Source organism: Hemicordylus capensis, chromosome 1, assembly GCF_027244095.1.
Source record: "Hemicordylus capensis ecotype Gifberg chromosome 1, rHemCap1.1.pri, whole genome shotgun sequence".
NCBI lineage: Eukaryota > Metazoa > Chordata > Lepidosauria > Squamata > Cordylidae > Hemicordylus > Hemicordylus capensis.
This window is the reverse complement of record NC_069657.1, coordinates 293,512,546-293,528,427: the sequence shown is the minus strand read 5'-3', so window position 1 is coordinate 293,528,427 and position 15,882 is coordinate 293,512,546. Positions and strand designations below refer to the sequence as shown.

The window sequence follows — 15,882 nt, the reverse complement described above, 5'->3', positions numbered from 1 at the left end:
CTCTGTTTCTTTTTAATTCCAGTAGCTACACACTGCACATTTACATCAAATCTCTATCCTTTTGACCAAGATGATAGACTTACAATATTTATTACACCACCTGCTTCTTGAGGAAAAGCTGTCACCCAGCGCGATTCCTCAGGGGCTGTATAAATACTACCCTCTGGAGGCCTTTAGGAGCATGGGAAGACAACTCTTGAGACTCCTTCACAGTTGATTACAACAGGCATTCCACAGACACTCTCTAAGGCTATTTACAAGTGCTCACAGAATGTCTTGAATTCAATCTAAACCCAAGGGCTTACCACTGACTTTGCAAAGTGCTTCTAAATTCCTGTGCAACTACACAAGTCAAAGTTTTAGAACCTGTGAAATCAGCAGTTTTTGCCAGGCTCTCAGTATGTAAGTAGCACTTCTGCAAAACACTAGATCCAGACCACTGTGATGTCTCTTTTTGCAAGGGAAGTTGGGTTGGTTTCACTGAGATTACTTTGTTATCTGTGTCATGTACAGCTACAAACTCTTCACTGAGAGCAGATCTGGGTGATCATTTTACTTGAAAGTGATGAGTTGACTTGAGATCGCCACCTTTCACCTCCTGGCTCAACCCAAATAACCAAAGCTTTCTTGGATACCAGCCTCAGGCATTTAATTAATTTCAGATATTTATTTTGAGATTTATACTGTTTTTTTCTGCCAACAGAGTGGCACTAGAAGCAGTGCACTACATAAATAAGAGAGCAACAATAAATCACAGTAATAAAACCGTTTAAAACTAAACTCACAATACCAAACAATCAAATCAAACAATTTATATTAAAACTTCACCCCAGAAATGTCAGTTGAATTCTAATGATGAGACACAAGTCCAGGACAGGTCACAAAAACCTAGGGCGGAGAGAGAGAAAACACATGTTTTGCAGCGTTAAAAGTAACGTGAAATATCTTCCAGAAGAGGGCTGAGATAAAGCCTTTAGGAATGTTTAAAGAAGACTATACTGAAGACGACACTGAGGCGATTCTCACAACCAGCTGAAACCGGGCTAAGGGAGCCCAGCCGGGTTTCAGCTGGTTGTGTGCTTCAACGGGAGCCACACGGCTTCCGTCAGCAAGCCCGCTTAAATGATCTGAATGAGGTTAGCGGAGTGCACTCACAGCTAACCCCATTTTTCTGATCGTGTGTCTGCCGCGGCTGCTTGCACTTGGGGAAGGGGGGGTGTATCCCAGGAATGGACCATGCACTGGCACGGTGCATTGCATGGTGCATTGCTGGGCTGCCCCTCTGCCAGTATGTGGTGCATTGCTGGGGCTCCAGGGGGTGGCACTTCCCTTTGCCCAATCCTCGGAGCTTCCAGATGTTGCGCAGGCAGATGGCAGGAGATCCCCCTTGGGTCATCTGCAGGGAAGGGAAGGTAAACCCTCCTTCCCCACAGTTAACTCTGGCAGCTCTCCTCACTGATCACGAGGAGAGCCTCAGAAGCTGCTGGTGGATCCAGATATGAAAAGAAGATCCTTTTTTTAAAAAAGGTAAACCGATCCTTTAATAGGAAAACAGTATTGTCCTGGAAGTGATCAAGATAGCATCAGTGTCAGGCAAAAACTGCATATGAGTTTGTGAACACAATGATGCTGAATGATGTGTCACTTCATCAAAGATGGCAACTGGTAGGTATGAAAGCACCTTGAATTATGTTTTCAGACAATCCTGAATTCACTGCACACAGTGCCGATCTCCGGAGGCCAAGACAATCCATCCCGGCCACCAGGTATTCCATAGTGCACCACAGAACGAGTGCCCATCTCTGCTCTAGGCACCTGTCTCTGTGTGCAATCAGGCTGCAAGCAGCCCGAGCTCACACAAGATTCCTGCAATCAGGTTAAGGGTACGCTCACGCCAGTGTTCCCTCTATCAGCAATTCCCAGATGTTGTGGACTATAACTCCCATAATGCCCAGCCAAAGGCCACAGCAGCTGGGGATGCGGGGAGTTGTAGGGAACAACATCTAGGAATCCCTTTTAGAGGGAACACTGGCTCCCGCCCTTAACCTCAGCTAAAGGCTGGGCTTGGAAGATAGGTTTGATTGGGTGGGAGCTCCTGGATCCACATGGATCCTGGTGCTCCATACAAGCAGCCTAGCCCAGGCCAGGCTGCCCAAGCCTCAGCTAGGCTGATTGTGAGAACAGCCTTAATGTCTCTAACAGTGATTAGAGATACACAGCTATTTTGCCACTGATCTTACCTGATGCATGGTCAAATTCTCATCCATAGGATAGGATGATACAAATTGGCTTATCAATTGGTTACATGCATACCATAGTAAGTCCATCGTATTACCATCTGTATGTTCAGATTTGCTTAGATGTTACATGAAGGAAAAGGAAGGAAATGTCCTTGTTTTGGGATTCCAGAGCTGGTATATGCGAAGGAGAGAGTCATATATCACCCAAGGTGGGGATGACAACATATACCTGTAGCATTAGCACAATCCCCCCTTTGCAAGGTCACAGATGCATAAAAAGAATGACCATGACTCACTTTATGCACTTTTAATAATATGCAAAGATTTTTATGCCAAGCAAGCCATGCCTGGTCTTCTAGGGAGGAACTCTGGTCTGTGTGACCTTGGTTGTGTTTCAAACTTGAGAGATGTAATAGGAGCAAAAAAGTTCTAACATGAATCATAATCCTTTGGCACAAGCAGCACTGCCCAGTCTCCTCTCCATTGTGCAACATGAAACATCTTGGCCCTTGACTGGCTGCTGCATTATGAGGGAGCAGGCAAAAGCCCCTCAACCAGCATTGTCAGGGGCAATTTCACATACCAAATGGTGGGCACCTGCCTGCTAATGCAGGTTCCTCTTTCAGAGGCATATGTTGTCTACACTCCCTCTCTCAGTTCTCTCCATGTGGAATAGGAAGGAAGGGCAGTTTCTCATCAAGACCAAGTAAGAGCTCAATCAAGTTCTGAGAATGTGCCAAAAACTGCTTCAGTTTTGCTGATGTGTTCTGTGACTGAGCAGGCTATCAGTTCAAAGTCTCATAATTGCAGATGCAGTAACTGTTTCAGAGAAAGGGTGCCTGACTTTTAATTAAAACAAGTATTATGAGCAGAGAAAATTCACAGTACAAGCACATTACTTACAAAGCTTCACTATAAAGAAAACAGTGTACTTACTATGCTCAGAAAACAGAGGAAATCTTGAGAAGTGGTACTACCTCATGCTTGGACACATTCAATGAATTTCCCACTATTGTTTAAGTGTTGCCTGCAGTGGTGAAAGGAAGACCAAGACAACAAAACTGGATTTTTTTAAAGCCTCAGCCCTGTGAAAGAACTAATAATATAAGACTAGGTCTATTGTGTCTGCACAATTGTTTAATGCCAAGTAACAAAATCATTATGCCCACTAAATAGAAGCATCACAAAGCAGGCGCAAAGCCTCCCTGAAGCCAAGATGTACCAACTGGAAGCAAAAGTGTTCGCCACATACTAGGGGTGTGCAAACCGGCTCGAATCCAAACTGGGTTCGACATCGAACTGGTTCGGTTCAAAGTTTCAGGGTTGAGCCCAACCACACCTGGTTCAGCTCGACCCCAAACTGAAACCCCTCTCCAGTTCGGTGGTTCAACGGACATTTTAAAAAACACTTTTTAAACTTACCCCCTCCGGGGGGCTTCTCAGGGGTCCCCCCCCGACCTTCCTTCTATTAGAAATTGCCTGGTTTGGGTGTCTTCAGCCCTTTCTGGGCCTATTTCCTGGTGTGGTGGCCATTTTGGAGGCTGCCATGTCTGGGTGATCCAGGCCATGCAGAGTCCCACTGCACAGGTGCGGCAGCCTCCAAAATGGCCACTTTGCCAGGGAACAGGCCCAGAAAGGGCTGAAGATGCCGGAACTGGGCAATTTCTAATAGAAAGAAGGCTGGCAGGGGTGGGGGGGAACCTCCATGGACACCCCCACCACCTTGGATAACCCCTCCGGAAGGGATAAGTTAAAAGGGAAAAAAAATTAAAATGTTCATCGAACCCCCCGGACCGAACACAGGGGTGGTTGGGTTTTGAAGGTGGCCAAAACCAAACTGGCCCGGTGCAGTTCGAATTCAGTTTGAGTTCAGTTCGAACTCAAAACAAACTGGGCCTTTTGGTTTTGTGCACATCCCTACCACATAATGAGGTCATTCACATAATCAAAAACTGTGTTCTACATTGGTTTGGGAGTATGTGTGCTCCCACGTTTTGGTTACATGGAAGCAAAATAAGAGGAAAACCTGGGTAGAAGAGATGGTGTGGATGCAAGTTAGAATGAAAACCATGCTTCCACACAATAACTTCTGCCCAGGTTTTTCTCTTACCTTACTTCCACACAAAAATTGGGAGCACACACAGCTCTCAAACTCAGACAGAACACAGTTTTTGATTATGTGAATGATCTCATTGTAAGCAGGGTGACTTAAATAAAATTATCTGGCTTTTGAAATCGGCATTTACATGCCAAGTGTCTAATTTTAAGTCAATATGATACATACATCCAAAATACTGTATGGGTTGACCAAGAATCACTTAGAACCATTTTAAGCTCACTGGGAAAGCCATTCCTAATATCCCAATATTAGATTAGGCATGCAGCGTGTGCATGTGCACTGGGCACTTCTGGCCACTTCTAGTCCAAGGAGTCCCTGGGGCGTCAAGGAGGTATGCTGCTGCCCAGCTGGACCATTTTAAAAGGCAGCACCAGGAGGGGAAATGGGGCAGGAGGGGTAAGAGCACCATCCACCATCCTTAAAGATATCCCCTCCAACTTCGAACTGGCGGGCACTGGTTCCGTGCACACCTTTACTACCCTGCTTTGAGCAACCTGGGTTGGAGGAAGTTTTGTGAGTTCACACAATCATACAAACCAGGGTAGCCTGTCTCCTACCCTTATTCTGATGACTGGGTGAATCAGTTTCATTTCAGATTTCCAGGAAAATGAATATCTCCTTTTACCTGCAAAATGAGTAGTTGGCATAGCTGTACCCTAGACCACATGCAAAGAAGTTAGGGATGTGAGAACCAGTTCAGGGATTTGGGGGTTCAGTTCGGGGGTTCGCTGGCGTTGAACTGACCCCCCCCCAGTTCCATCTGGACCGGGACCGACCCCCCCCTGCAGTTCATGATTTTTTTAAAAATGATTTTTTTAAACCTCTAGTCCCTTTGCAGGGCTTTCCAAATGCCATGGGGGGTGTCCAAAAAGGTTCCCCTCCCCCGCCAGACCCGGTAATCACCACCGCGGCCCATTTTACTGTATTTTCTGACTCGTTCGGGCCTCTGTAAGTATGTGAGGTGGCCATTTTGCCTGCCGCCATGCATGCGCAAACATATACAACAGCCTTTTGTTGTTTCTGAGGTGTTTTGAGTGTAGATTCTCTGGTAGCATATGGCATTTTCAATGACAAGTCATGAATCCACTCTCAGAACACCTCAGAAACAACAAAACCCTGTACCCCATGGGTTAGCAACCCATGGAGGTGGCTGGCACCCTCTGTGCACTACACCACCACTCGCTCTGGGCCACCCCAGTGCCCCCAAAGTGGAGTTATGGGGCTGCTGAAACCTCCATAACCTGGAGTTATGGGGCTGCTGAAATCACATAAAAATCAACCCTTTGCCCAATTCCTTTGAAATAATTCTGGTAGCTTCCTTACCCCCCTTGGGCACTACTACACACCACACTCCACTCTAGACTACCCCTTTCCCCACAATGTGAAGTGATACATTTGCTGAAACCTCTATTCTTCCCTATGGGGAATTCAAAAATACTTTTAAAATTCACCAATAATCGGAGTTTCCTATTGACTTGGGGTTTTGTGGGTGGTAGGCAACCCTGGGTGCCTACCACCCACCCCACTTTTGTGCCCCTAGGTGCTCCACAATAGGGGATAATGGGTTGCTTCAAGTCCCATTATACCCTATGAGAAAAAAGTATTTCCCCCCCAGAAATTTGTAAAAAAATCATACAAGAGTCTAATTGCTTTGGGGGTTGGGTAGTAGGCACTCATGGGTGCCAACTACCACCCCACCAACTTTGGGAGGTTCACACCAGTTCACACCAGTTCAAATTTGAACCAAATTGGGGCAAGGTTCGAGCAAAACCAAAACCAAACCTCCCCCTCCTGGTTCGAACCTGGTTCGAATTCAAACCAAAACAGGCAATCTGGTTTTGTGCAAATCCCTACCAAACAGCAATGCTTGCTAGCATACTTGTAATGATAAACATGCTGGTGAGAAGAGTTGGCATTGCTTGTCATGATGAGAGGGCCATCTTTCCAGTGGGAGCCTTCCTCTTGAAGATGGCAGCTTTTGTGTTGAAAGTCAAGGCTGGTGAAAATTCAGCACAGTGACAGTTCAAAGTATGTCTATCTGCATAAGTGCTTTAGAAACAGACATTTAGCACTGCAACAGTAGAACAGGCTGAAGCATTATTTCTCCCTGAGTGAATCCTCAGAGGAAATCAGGCAAAGGAATAAAAAAGTTTTGCAGCAGATGAGAAATTCCCCTACCTTATATTTTCTCCTTGTTTATAACTGGTTTTGTTGAGACACGAGACCTCTTATGCATTCACAACACCATTTCTCAATTTAGCAAGCATGCCACAGCAATTGATTTAGACAACGCAATAGCTGTGACAGCAATCAGGAGATGTTCCAAATTCAGAAGTAAATGGCCACACAAAAATGGAAGCCCACTGACTGTTTTTGCTATAATCGAATTTCACTGAGTTTCAGCAGCCAGTAATAAGCAATCAAAGATCCCTTTCTGACCACAGTTCCAGACAACAGTTCCAGGCAACATATGCATCAGAAGAATATACATTGAGCATTTACATTTAAAAGTTGTCAGTTTCATTGAAATAATCCGGTCCCTCTTCCCCTCTCCAGAAATCATTTCAAAATAAAACATGAAAGGCATTCAGAAGGATGCAAGCCACAAATGATTTGCTCTGAAGTTGTCTAGGACTAGTCCCAATGGTTTTCAGCAGGACTTCACTCTGAGCTAATTTATATGACTGAAAAATAGGCATATGGTATATGCATAAGAACTAGTTGGATGGTGAACCAGAAGATGGATTGTCCTCTCAAAAATCAATCTGGCTGCATGACAGAGCAATCAAATAACCACTTCTCTGCATAACCAAACCAGTCACAGTGTACATGCAACTAACTCTGTTAAGCCATTGAACTCCACTCAGTGCTGTCCTTCCTGCTCTGTCAATGCTTGTCCAAAAGCTCTAAAGTGCATCAAAAGTATGCTTTTGCTAAGGCCCAATCTCTCCAACTTTAGGTTGGAGTCAAAGAACTGCTGGATTTTCTGTCATCCTCTAGCTGCTTATGGACTCTGTACACAATTGAATATGCTACAACCTGGACTGTCAAGGGTGGAGAATCAACTTGGTGGTGATTTTTCTCCAAAGACTTCTCAAAGTAAAGCTGTTACCTTGACATGCAAAACTGAGCATAGTGCAGAAGAAAATGCATGCACACTTCTTATAATGTTTGAATTGCTTCAGTCCTTGCAGTGATTGTATTTCTAGAGGTCACCTCCAATGTCTTGTTTTCAATAAGAACAGTTGTTGTTCCTTCTTCTCTTAATGTTACTTCAGCCCATGCTGCCAGCAGCCAGTTTGAGGACTTTGAAAAGAAAATGACAGGTTAAGCAGCTGTTGAGAATCGACTGTTTTCTGTTAGGCATAATTAAGATTCAAGGCACATCCTCCTATTGATCTGTATTTCCACAAGTGAAAACCTGAGAAGATTAATGTAGAATTTATAGAAACAAACTATTGTAAGTAACTGTTCATACTGACTATGAATATTGCTTCATGTGTGTATGATTGTGATGACTCAGACTTAAAATGTTTTACTTTTATATAAAAGCCATTATTTAAAAGCTTTGAGTACTAGGGGTGTGCACATTCAAAAATCAGTGTGGAGTCCCATTTGTTTTCAGGGCTTCAATTGTCTTTTGCTTGGGGGCCATTCCGGCCCTGCATCAATATGTTGCGATCCCATTCAGATTATTCCAATTCATTTTGCAACTCCCCCATATTTGTTCTGGGGGACCAAAGACCAAAAATTGCTTGCTTTTACTGCTGTTTTGGCTGCTGTTTGTGGGCAGTGTCAGGAGCTGCAATGCACAGCTGCTTCCAGGTGGGTGCCATCTTGAATACCATATTTTCCCAGCAAGAATTTTAAACAGTCCCTGAAGGAGGAGGAGGAGGAGGAGGAGGAGGCCATCCCCACTGTAGTAGTTGCCATGCTTTCAGGGTGGTGACCATTTTTGCACACACACTGCCCTGGGATAAAACTTAGGTAGCAGCAACTGCCACCTTACAAAGGTTTCAAAAATTCCATTCATTACTCATTTGTCTTCATTTTCCGTAACATTAAAAAAAACCCCTTACTTTTACTGATATTTTCCCCACCAGTGTCAGTACACTGGTGGGGAAAATATCAGTAAAAGTAAGGGTTTTTTTTAATGTTACGGAAAATGAAGAGAAATGAATAATGAATGGAATTTTTGAAACCTTTGTAAAGATTCATTCTATGTCACATTCAATTCAGAAATGATTGAAACAAAATTGAAAGGGCCCAGACTGAGCCTTCTGATTTCCAGTGGTGTTTCACACTCCAGAAATAAAGGGGGGGCTTCAAGAAAAAGAGGGTGAGGTTATTTGCCTTTCCTAACCCTGGCTTTGAGGTCCTGGAACTAGGGATGTGCACAAACATTTCGGCAGGGTGGGGTGTGGTACCTTTAAGCATGAGTAAAGCAGGTCCTTACCAGCTCCTCCACTGCCCTGCTGCTTCTCCAGGCATGGCGCTGTGCCACTCAGAAGTCCACATATGGCTGTGGGACTTCACCTAGCAGCCTGAACATGGCAGTGGGATGCACATGATCACCGTGCATGCACATCAACCATGTGCATGGTGGCCATGTGTATCCCACATGCACAGGCTGCTGGGTGAAGTCCTGAGTGAGCTTCTGAGTGGTGCAGCACCATGCCAGCAAAAGTGGCAGGGAGGCAAGGAGCAGGTAAGGACCTGCTTTACTTGTGCTTAAAGGTACTGCTCCCTGCCCCATCCTACTGGATGCACCAAATCAATCCATGCACATCCCTACCTGGAACACACAAGCAGGGAGAATAAACTGGGCTGCGCTAGATTTTGGTTTGCATCTACATTCCAGGATTGGATGTAATTTGGGGGCAGGGAGAGTTCAATGCTTCCTCTGGGATGTTCTAGAATTCCCCTGTACATTCAAAGGAAAGGGAAGGACTTACATTGTTACACTCTTTCCAGTTACCACACTTCCCTGAGTAGTGAGAAGTTCCAAGGGTTTGCATTGTAGTGTGCCTTGGATTCTGGTTTCCCTGGAAAGAAAGTCACTGTAGACTGATGGTGTCCTTATAATGCTTGGTTTATCTACACAAAATATACAGGCTGAGTGTAGAGGGAAGTTGAGTGATTGCAGATCCAGATAGCAGTTTGCATCAGTTTCCCATAAGCCCCTACTAACTGAGCAAAGAGCTACCTTTTAAAGTGGTGATTCTCTTTATATTAAGTATGGGGAGAGCAACTGGCCCTATCCAACCCCAGCACAGGATCCCTCCAGTGACTGTTGTTGGTGTCTACCTTAAGTTTCTTTTTAGATTACAAGTTCTTTGGGGACATGAAACCATCTTATATCTGTATTTATGTTTTAATGTAAACAGCTTTGGAAACTGTGGCTGAAAAGTGGTATATAAATATAAGTAGTAGCAGTAAAGTGGCCCTCACTTTCCTAAGATGCTGCAGCTCCTGCCATGTCTAAAATCCTTGGATTCTTTCTCATAGCAGCTTGCCTGCTCTTTTCACACTACCAGAAAACACACACACACACACCTTGCAGGGGGGTGGGGGCAAAGGGTTAAGATAGCCCTCTATCTTCCCATGTGGTGGTAAGTATGTGACTCTTGCAAGTTTCTCTATGGTGCCCCTCTCCGGGATGGAATTAATAGTCATTAACAGTGATTAATTCATAGAAGAATGGCCAACTAACTAACTATCCAAGGCTCACAGCAATAGAAATCAAATAAATCAAACCAATGCTTTTCAGAGGATGAAGAGGAAAAAGGAACAGAATAATGTCGCATTAAGCCCCTCCTTTCAGTTGGGCCTATGTACTTTTTGCCATAATCCATCATGGCATCATTCATTCAGAGCCATTAGCAGCCATATAGGGATTTCTTCTGGGTCTCTCTTCATCCATCAAACAGTGATTTACTCACAAAAGAATGGCCAGTCACCTAATGACTCACCAGTTTGTAGCAATGGAATGGATTTGCTGGATTTGAGGACCTACCTGGTATTCAGAGTCCCATCCATACATCCAATAGGAACCCTCCTATTAAACAAACAGCAGTCCTTCTCAGAGATCTTTTTTGTTGGGATTCAGAGGTGTAGTGGATTTACTCATCCTTTGTCTTAGAGCAAGCCCAGGTGAGGGAAATTAAAATGCTGAATCATCCCCTCTGTGCTTTACAAACAAAGGCTTCTCCCCCAACTCTTTCCTAGATTCCTGGTAGATAATACGCTGCCACCACACCTGATTATCAACAGAGTTTAACCCCCCCTGGACTTGGGTGAAATTCCAGGGAGTCTCTCCTTCTCTTACTATTAGAAAACTACAAAAACCTTCCATGTACAAGCTTACACATGGTGAGAAAACTTGGTAGCTGAATGAATTGAGGTGTGTTGCACCAAAGTAAATCCCTTTCCAGCCCCTCCCCCTTTCCTGAGTTAAAATCCTCCCAGAGAGGCTTTTTAAAATTGTAAAGAACAACAACAACAAAAACCCCACTACAGAATACTACAGACAGCTTCCATCTGAGGCTCTCTCAGCTTTTAGTTACAGGTAAAAGAAAATGCTCAGTCACCTTAAGTAGTGCAGCGGGGAAATGTTTGACTAACAAGCAGAAGGTTGCTGGTTTGAATCCCCACTGGTACTATATCGGGCAGCAGTGATATAGGAAGATGCTGAAAGGCATCATCTCATACTGCACAGGAGGAGGCAATGGTAAACCCCCTCCTGTAAAAAACAAAACAAACAAACAAACAAAACCCAAAAACCACAGGGCTTTGTGGGCACCAGGAGTCAGAATTGATTTGATGGCACACTTTACTTTTATTAAAAGAAACACTCAGTAGTTGCAAGAATACTTCAAAAATCACCTCAGTTGTAAGGATAGACAAGGATGCAGGAAAATACAAAAGCATCTTCAAGTTTACAGAGTCTTTTGCAGTGCCCTGGATGGACAGATGTAGGTTATTGTTTCTTAGCTTAGTTACATTACAGATACACAGTCCTAGACCAGTTGAAAGGATATACAGAGCACACAGACGAAAAATAAAAGTCTAATGCAAACTGACTAACAAACTGTTTCCTTGGCTAAACTTCCAGAAGCCAAAAAGCCCTGGCTTCCTTCTCCCTTGAATTCACCCATCACCGTACGAGAATTAAGCTTTCTGCCATCCTGTCTCTTAAGGATCTGCAGTTGTTTCTGCAGCCAAACTCCATGGCCACACATCTTGCTGAAACCTCAGCCTAGCTTCAACTTAACAAAGAAACCCTTCTCTTTCTGCCTCATGGTCCTCTAGGTCCCATCCAACTGGTAGCTGATTGGTTGAGCACTAGCCTGTCAGTCAGGACAGGGTACACTTCTGGTTGCAAGAACGCAGCCCGAGGAGACACAGAAATGAGTTCCTAGAGCACCCATCCCAATGCACCGTGCTTGGCATTGTGGGATTCCACAAGGCCAGGATGTGTCATCCTGGCCCTCTGGAGCCCAATTGTCTGGAAGGACAGTCTGTGCTCCCACCCCATTTTTAATTAACATCTGGGGAGAAGCACAGGTTTGCACAACCTTAGTTATGGGAGAGGAGAGCTGGTCTTGTGGTAGCAAGCATGACTTGTCCCCATAGCTAAGAAGGGTCTGCCCTGGTTGCATATGAATGGGAGACTTGATGTGTGAGGACTGCAAGATATTCCCCTCAAGGGATGAAGCCGCTCTGGGAAGAGCAGAAGGTTTCAAGTTCCCTCCCTGGCTTCACCAAGATAGGGCTGAAAGAGATTCCTGCTTGCAACCTTGGAGAAGCCACTGCCAGTCTGTGAAGACAATACTGAGCTAGATAGAGCAATGGTCTGACTCAGTATATGGCAGTTTCCTATGTTCCTATGTTCCCCTGCCCACCTGTCTGCCGGGTAGGTCTTGTGGATAGGGTGGACATAGAACAAGGCAAGTACAAAACAAATTTAAAACCATAAAGAAAAGTGGGATGGGGTCATTCCTTCACACACCCCAAGAAATGCAATCAAATATGTGAAATAAATGTGATGACAGTAACACAAGGGAAGATGAGAAATGAAAGAGACCTGTATTAAATGTTTGTTAATAACAGTCTATAAAAGGACCTTTGTTTAAATGCAGTTGGAATTTCGGAATTCTTCTTCTTCTTCTTCTTCTTCTTCTTCTTCTTCTTCTTCTTCTTCTTCTTCTTCTTCTTCTTCTTCTTCTTCTTCTATACTTGGTGTCCTCTGTGCTGTCTTCAGCAGATCTTTTGCAGATCCAGCAGATTCAGCAAAGTGAAGGGATTTACTGAGCCATATATAAGGAGCCAACCTAGCCAGTTGGCAGCATTGCTGTCAGTTAAAGGGTAAGATTATGGGGCTTTTAAGCACTGACAGCATGCAGCTTCAATGCCTGGAGAGAAGCTCCAGGAAAATGGGTAAATTTTGTTAAAGCAATCTTCCCACTCCAATTCCTGTGTTTGTTCTAGCAGAATTTTTTTCAGGGGAGACTTTCACACAGCCCTCTCCTGCATCACACCAAGTATCACAGTGAAGGAAAGCCTTACTGCTAGCATTAATCTTGATAGATATCTGTTGCAGCTATCTGTGTCTTCAGTTGCAAGTGAGCTTGCTCCCATTTGCTATGGCATGGGTATCCCCTGCCATGCCATATGGTACATATACAGGAACTGCACTGGTTGCCAATTTGCCGCCGAGCCCGAATCAAGGTTTTAACATTGCCTTATAAAGCCCTGAACAACCTGAGCCCCAAATACCTGAAGGAATGCCTATTCCCATATAGACCTGCCCGTCAGTTAAGATCTGTAGGAGAGGCCCTCTTGGTAGTGCCACCATTGTCAGCAGTTAAAGGGGTAGGGGCACAAGAGAAGGCTTTCTCTGTGGTGGCCCCTAGGTTGTGGAATGCCCTCCCCTCTGAGGTGTGCCAAGCTCCAACACTGTGCATATTCAGGAGAATGGTGAAGGCGCACCTCTTTACCCTGGTCTCTGACTAGAGATGTAGTGGTTCTTCCCCTATCAGGCACTGTATTTTTTTTACTGTATTTATGATGTTGAATTTTAATTATGTTTTATATTGGCTTTATTGTAACCTACTCTGAGACCTTTGGGTATAGGGTGGGCTAAAAATGTAAGTAAGTAAATAGCCATCATGTGTGGCTCATCTTCCAAACACATCCGAAAAGACCCAATAAGAGTTTGCACAATCACCATCCTTTTCTGTATGGCTGCATATTTTGTGCAGTGTCTTGAAGAATGGGGGGGGGGTTTGAGGTGCATGACATGATGGCATCTAATTCCAGCAATAATTGGGAGCATATCTGGACAAAATGAGGAACGTGGAAAGGAGGGGTGGGCTCAGAGAGGGTTCCCCCTCTTTATCCACTATGTAGCTGACCCAGGCCCAGTTTGGACATTTATCCAAGCATTCTGCAGGCGCTGAAGAAGCAGCGGCATGCTCCTTTCCTCCAGCATGCACATAATGTAACATATGATGCAGGCAGGCACTCCACATGGAGGCTTGCACATGTCATTCACACAACCTTTCCCCTATTATTGAGGCAGAAGAATTGCATGGTAGGGTGACATACTTCGTCCTCATCTCCCACAGGGAGATTATCATCAGCCAGGCTAACATCTGAATTAGGCTGCTGCGCCCATATTTGATTGTGGTTGCTAGAGCACTGGTGCAGCTATAGCCCACCTGCATTAAAGAACTCATGGACACTCAGCCTTGGTAAGTAGCAATTATGGCATTTAAAGGAATCAGCTATTTTTAAATGTACCTGCCAACCCTATACAATATAATGGGGAAAGATTAATACTGCCCGCACCTTGAAACGCAATATGGCCAAATGAGGTTGCTTTTTGTCATTCCTAACAAGCCATAAGTTCATAGAAATGCTTAAAAAGCAAAAGTCTAACAAGCCCTTCCTCCTCACACACACACACATGCACAGAAAACCATTTGCTCTAAGGAGTTGGCTAAGCTGCTTTTGTATTGTGCTTTGTACATTCATAGACTCGATCGAGTTACCTTGAAAAGGGGGAAACCTGCTATGAATTTAAATATAATTCATGGTAATAGATTTGGGACAGCACTTAATCAACCATGTGCCTTGCCTCTATACAAATAGATGAGTTTTTGTACGAGGGGATAAGCCAGTTATGTAGAGCACAGCTAGAGCTGCATCGGCAGAGGGAGAAGGAATAAAAGAAGCAGCTCAGCAGCAGCCACACACTTCCATTTCCCATGAAACTTTTACACAGGAGTCAATGTGAATCAGGGCTGCCAGATTCAAAAATAGAAATGCCCTCATTACTCATTCATGTAGTGGGAATGAGGCAGGGTTTGGGCGAACATGAAGTTGGACATGAAAATCCAATAAGAGCACCATGAAGCACCAATAGCAGCACAGGGGACCATAAGTCCAATGCTGATTGGCATGAATAATCAATCTGTATTTTGTTTGTGATGTGGCATACACAGCACAGGGAAACGAGGTGCATTTGCAGCTCAGTGTTTGGAATGGCTGTGCCACCGCATGCTAAAAAGCTGGCCAATGTGGGAAGTGTGGCTGTTGGCAGCTTGCTTCCCACCTCCTCCCCCCAACTCTGCAATTGCAATAATTTACTCTTAATCACATAAAGGCTAATCGGTGGCATGCATATGAGAAAAGGAAAGCAAAATTAGAGCCACCAAGTGTTGGGATGATAGAGTAGGGAAAAAGGAACGCCTCTTTTCTGGTGCTTTCCCTGGATCCTTAGACTCCTGCTCAGCCCCATAGGATAAATGGTAGAAGAGGAAGAAAGAATTGGCACTCACTAGAACTTCTCCAGTATTGGGTGGAGGAGACATATTCATCACCACATCCCCAGAACCTTTAAATAATATTAAACTATTATAATAATATTTGTGCATCATTTTTCAACAAAGCAGTTCTTAAAACAGTTTACACAGGGAATAAAATGAAAAGCTGATTCCCTCCCTCAGATGGACTCTCAACCTAAAAAGAAACCCAAGGGAAACACCAGTAAACTGCCACCAGTAAATCGGCCAAATAGAAAATGTGCTGGGCTGAATAGGGATAGTTGCTTTGCTTGACTAAATATACGAGAGTCATCACTTTGGAGGTGCCTATTTGCCCACCTACCAGGAGACAAATGGAAGGAGTCTTCAAGATAGTGAGGCAGCAATGATATGATGTTAGAATCACTCTCTGTTTTCATCACTGGAGCAACCTAAGGGAAGTAGCAGAGTCTTTGCACAACCACACCGTATTTCCTCTTGTATGGTTTTTAGGGATGCTGGAATTTTACCGGTGCACAGTTCCAGGTATTCATGTTGTTATCTCCCTGTTTCATTTTGGCTGGCTTGGAGGACAGCTGGTCTGAAGCTGGCAAGATCAACTGTGTGGGTTTAGTTTTATTGTTTGGAGAGTTCCTTTTTCTGCTGTCTCCTTATAAGAGACACAAATGCATTCTAGTGCCTTATAGAGGGCAAT

At 44.3% G+C, this 15,882-nt stretch overlaps 1 protein-coding gene across 6 annotated transcripts in view; it reads right to left on the bottom strand.

Moving 5' to 3' along the window:
* Window positions 1–534: 534 nt before the first annotated feature.
* Window positions 535–15,882, bottom strand: part of LOC128340871 (uncharacterized) — a 72,821-nt gene continuing 57,473 nt past the window's right edge. For 4 of the 6 annotated variants that reach the window (XR_008314047.1, XR_008314046.1, XR_008314049.1 and 1 more), the window contains 3 exons: window positions 7,472–7,665; window positions 3,177–3,267; window positions 535–888 (listed from right to left, as the gene is read on the bottom strand). Coding sequence is in view for 2 of the 6 variants with exons in the window: in XM_053286657.1 (XP_053142632.1) it covers window positions 12,491–12,627; window positions 15,204–15,259 (193 nt within the window). In the remaining 4 variants the exon portion in view is untranslated. Of the gene's footprint in view, window positions 889–3,176; window positions 3,268–7,471; window positions 7,666–11,228; window positions 12,628–15,203; window positions 15,260–15,882 lie in introns of those variants that run through there. The other 2 variants (XM_053286657.1, XM_053286656.1) reach the window with 1 other exon arrangement.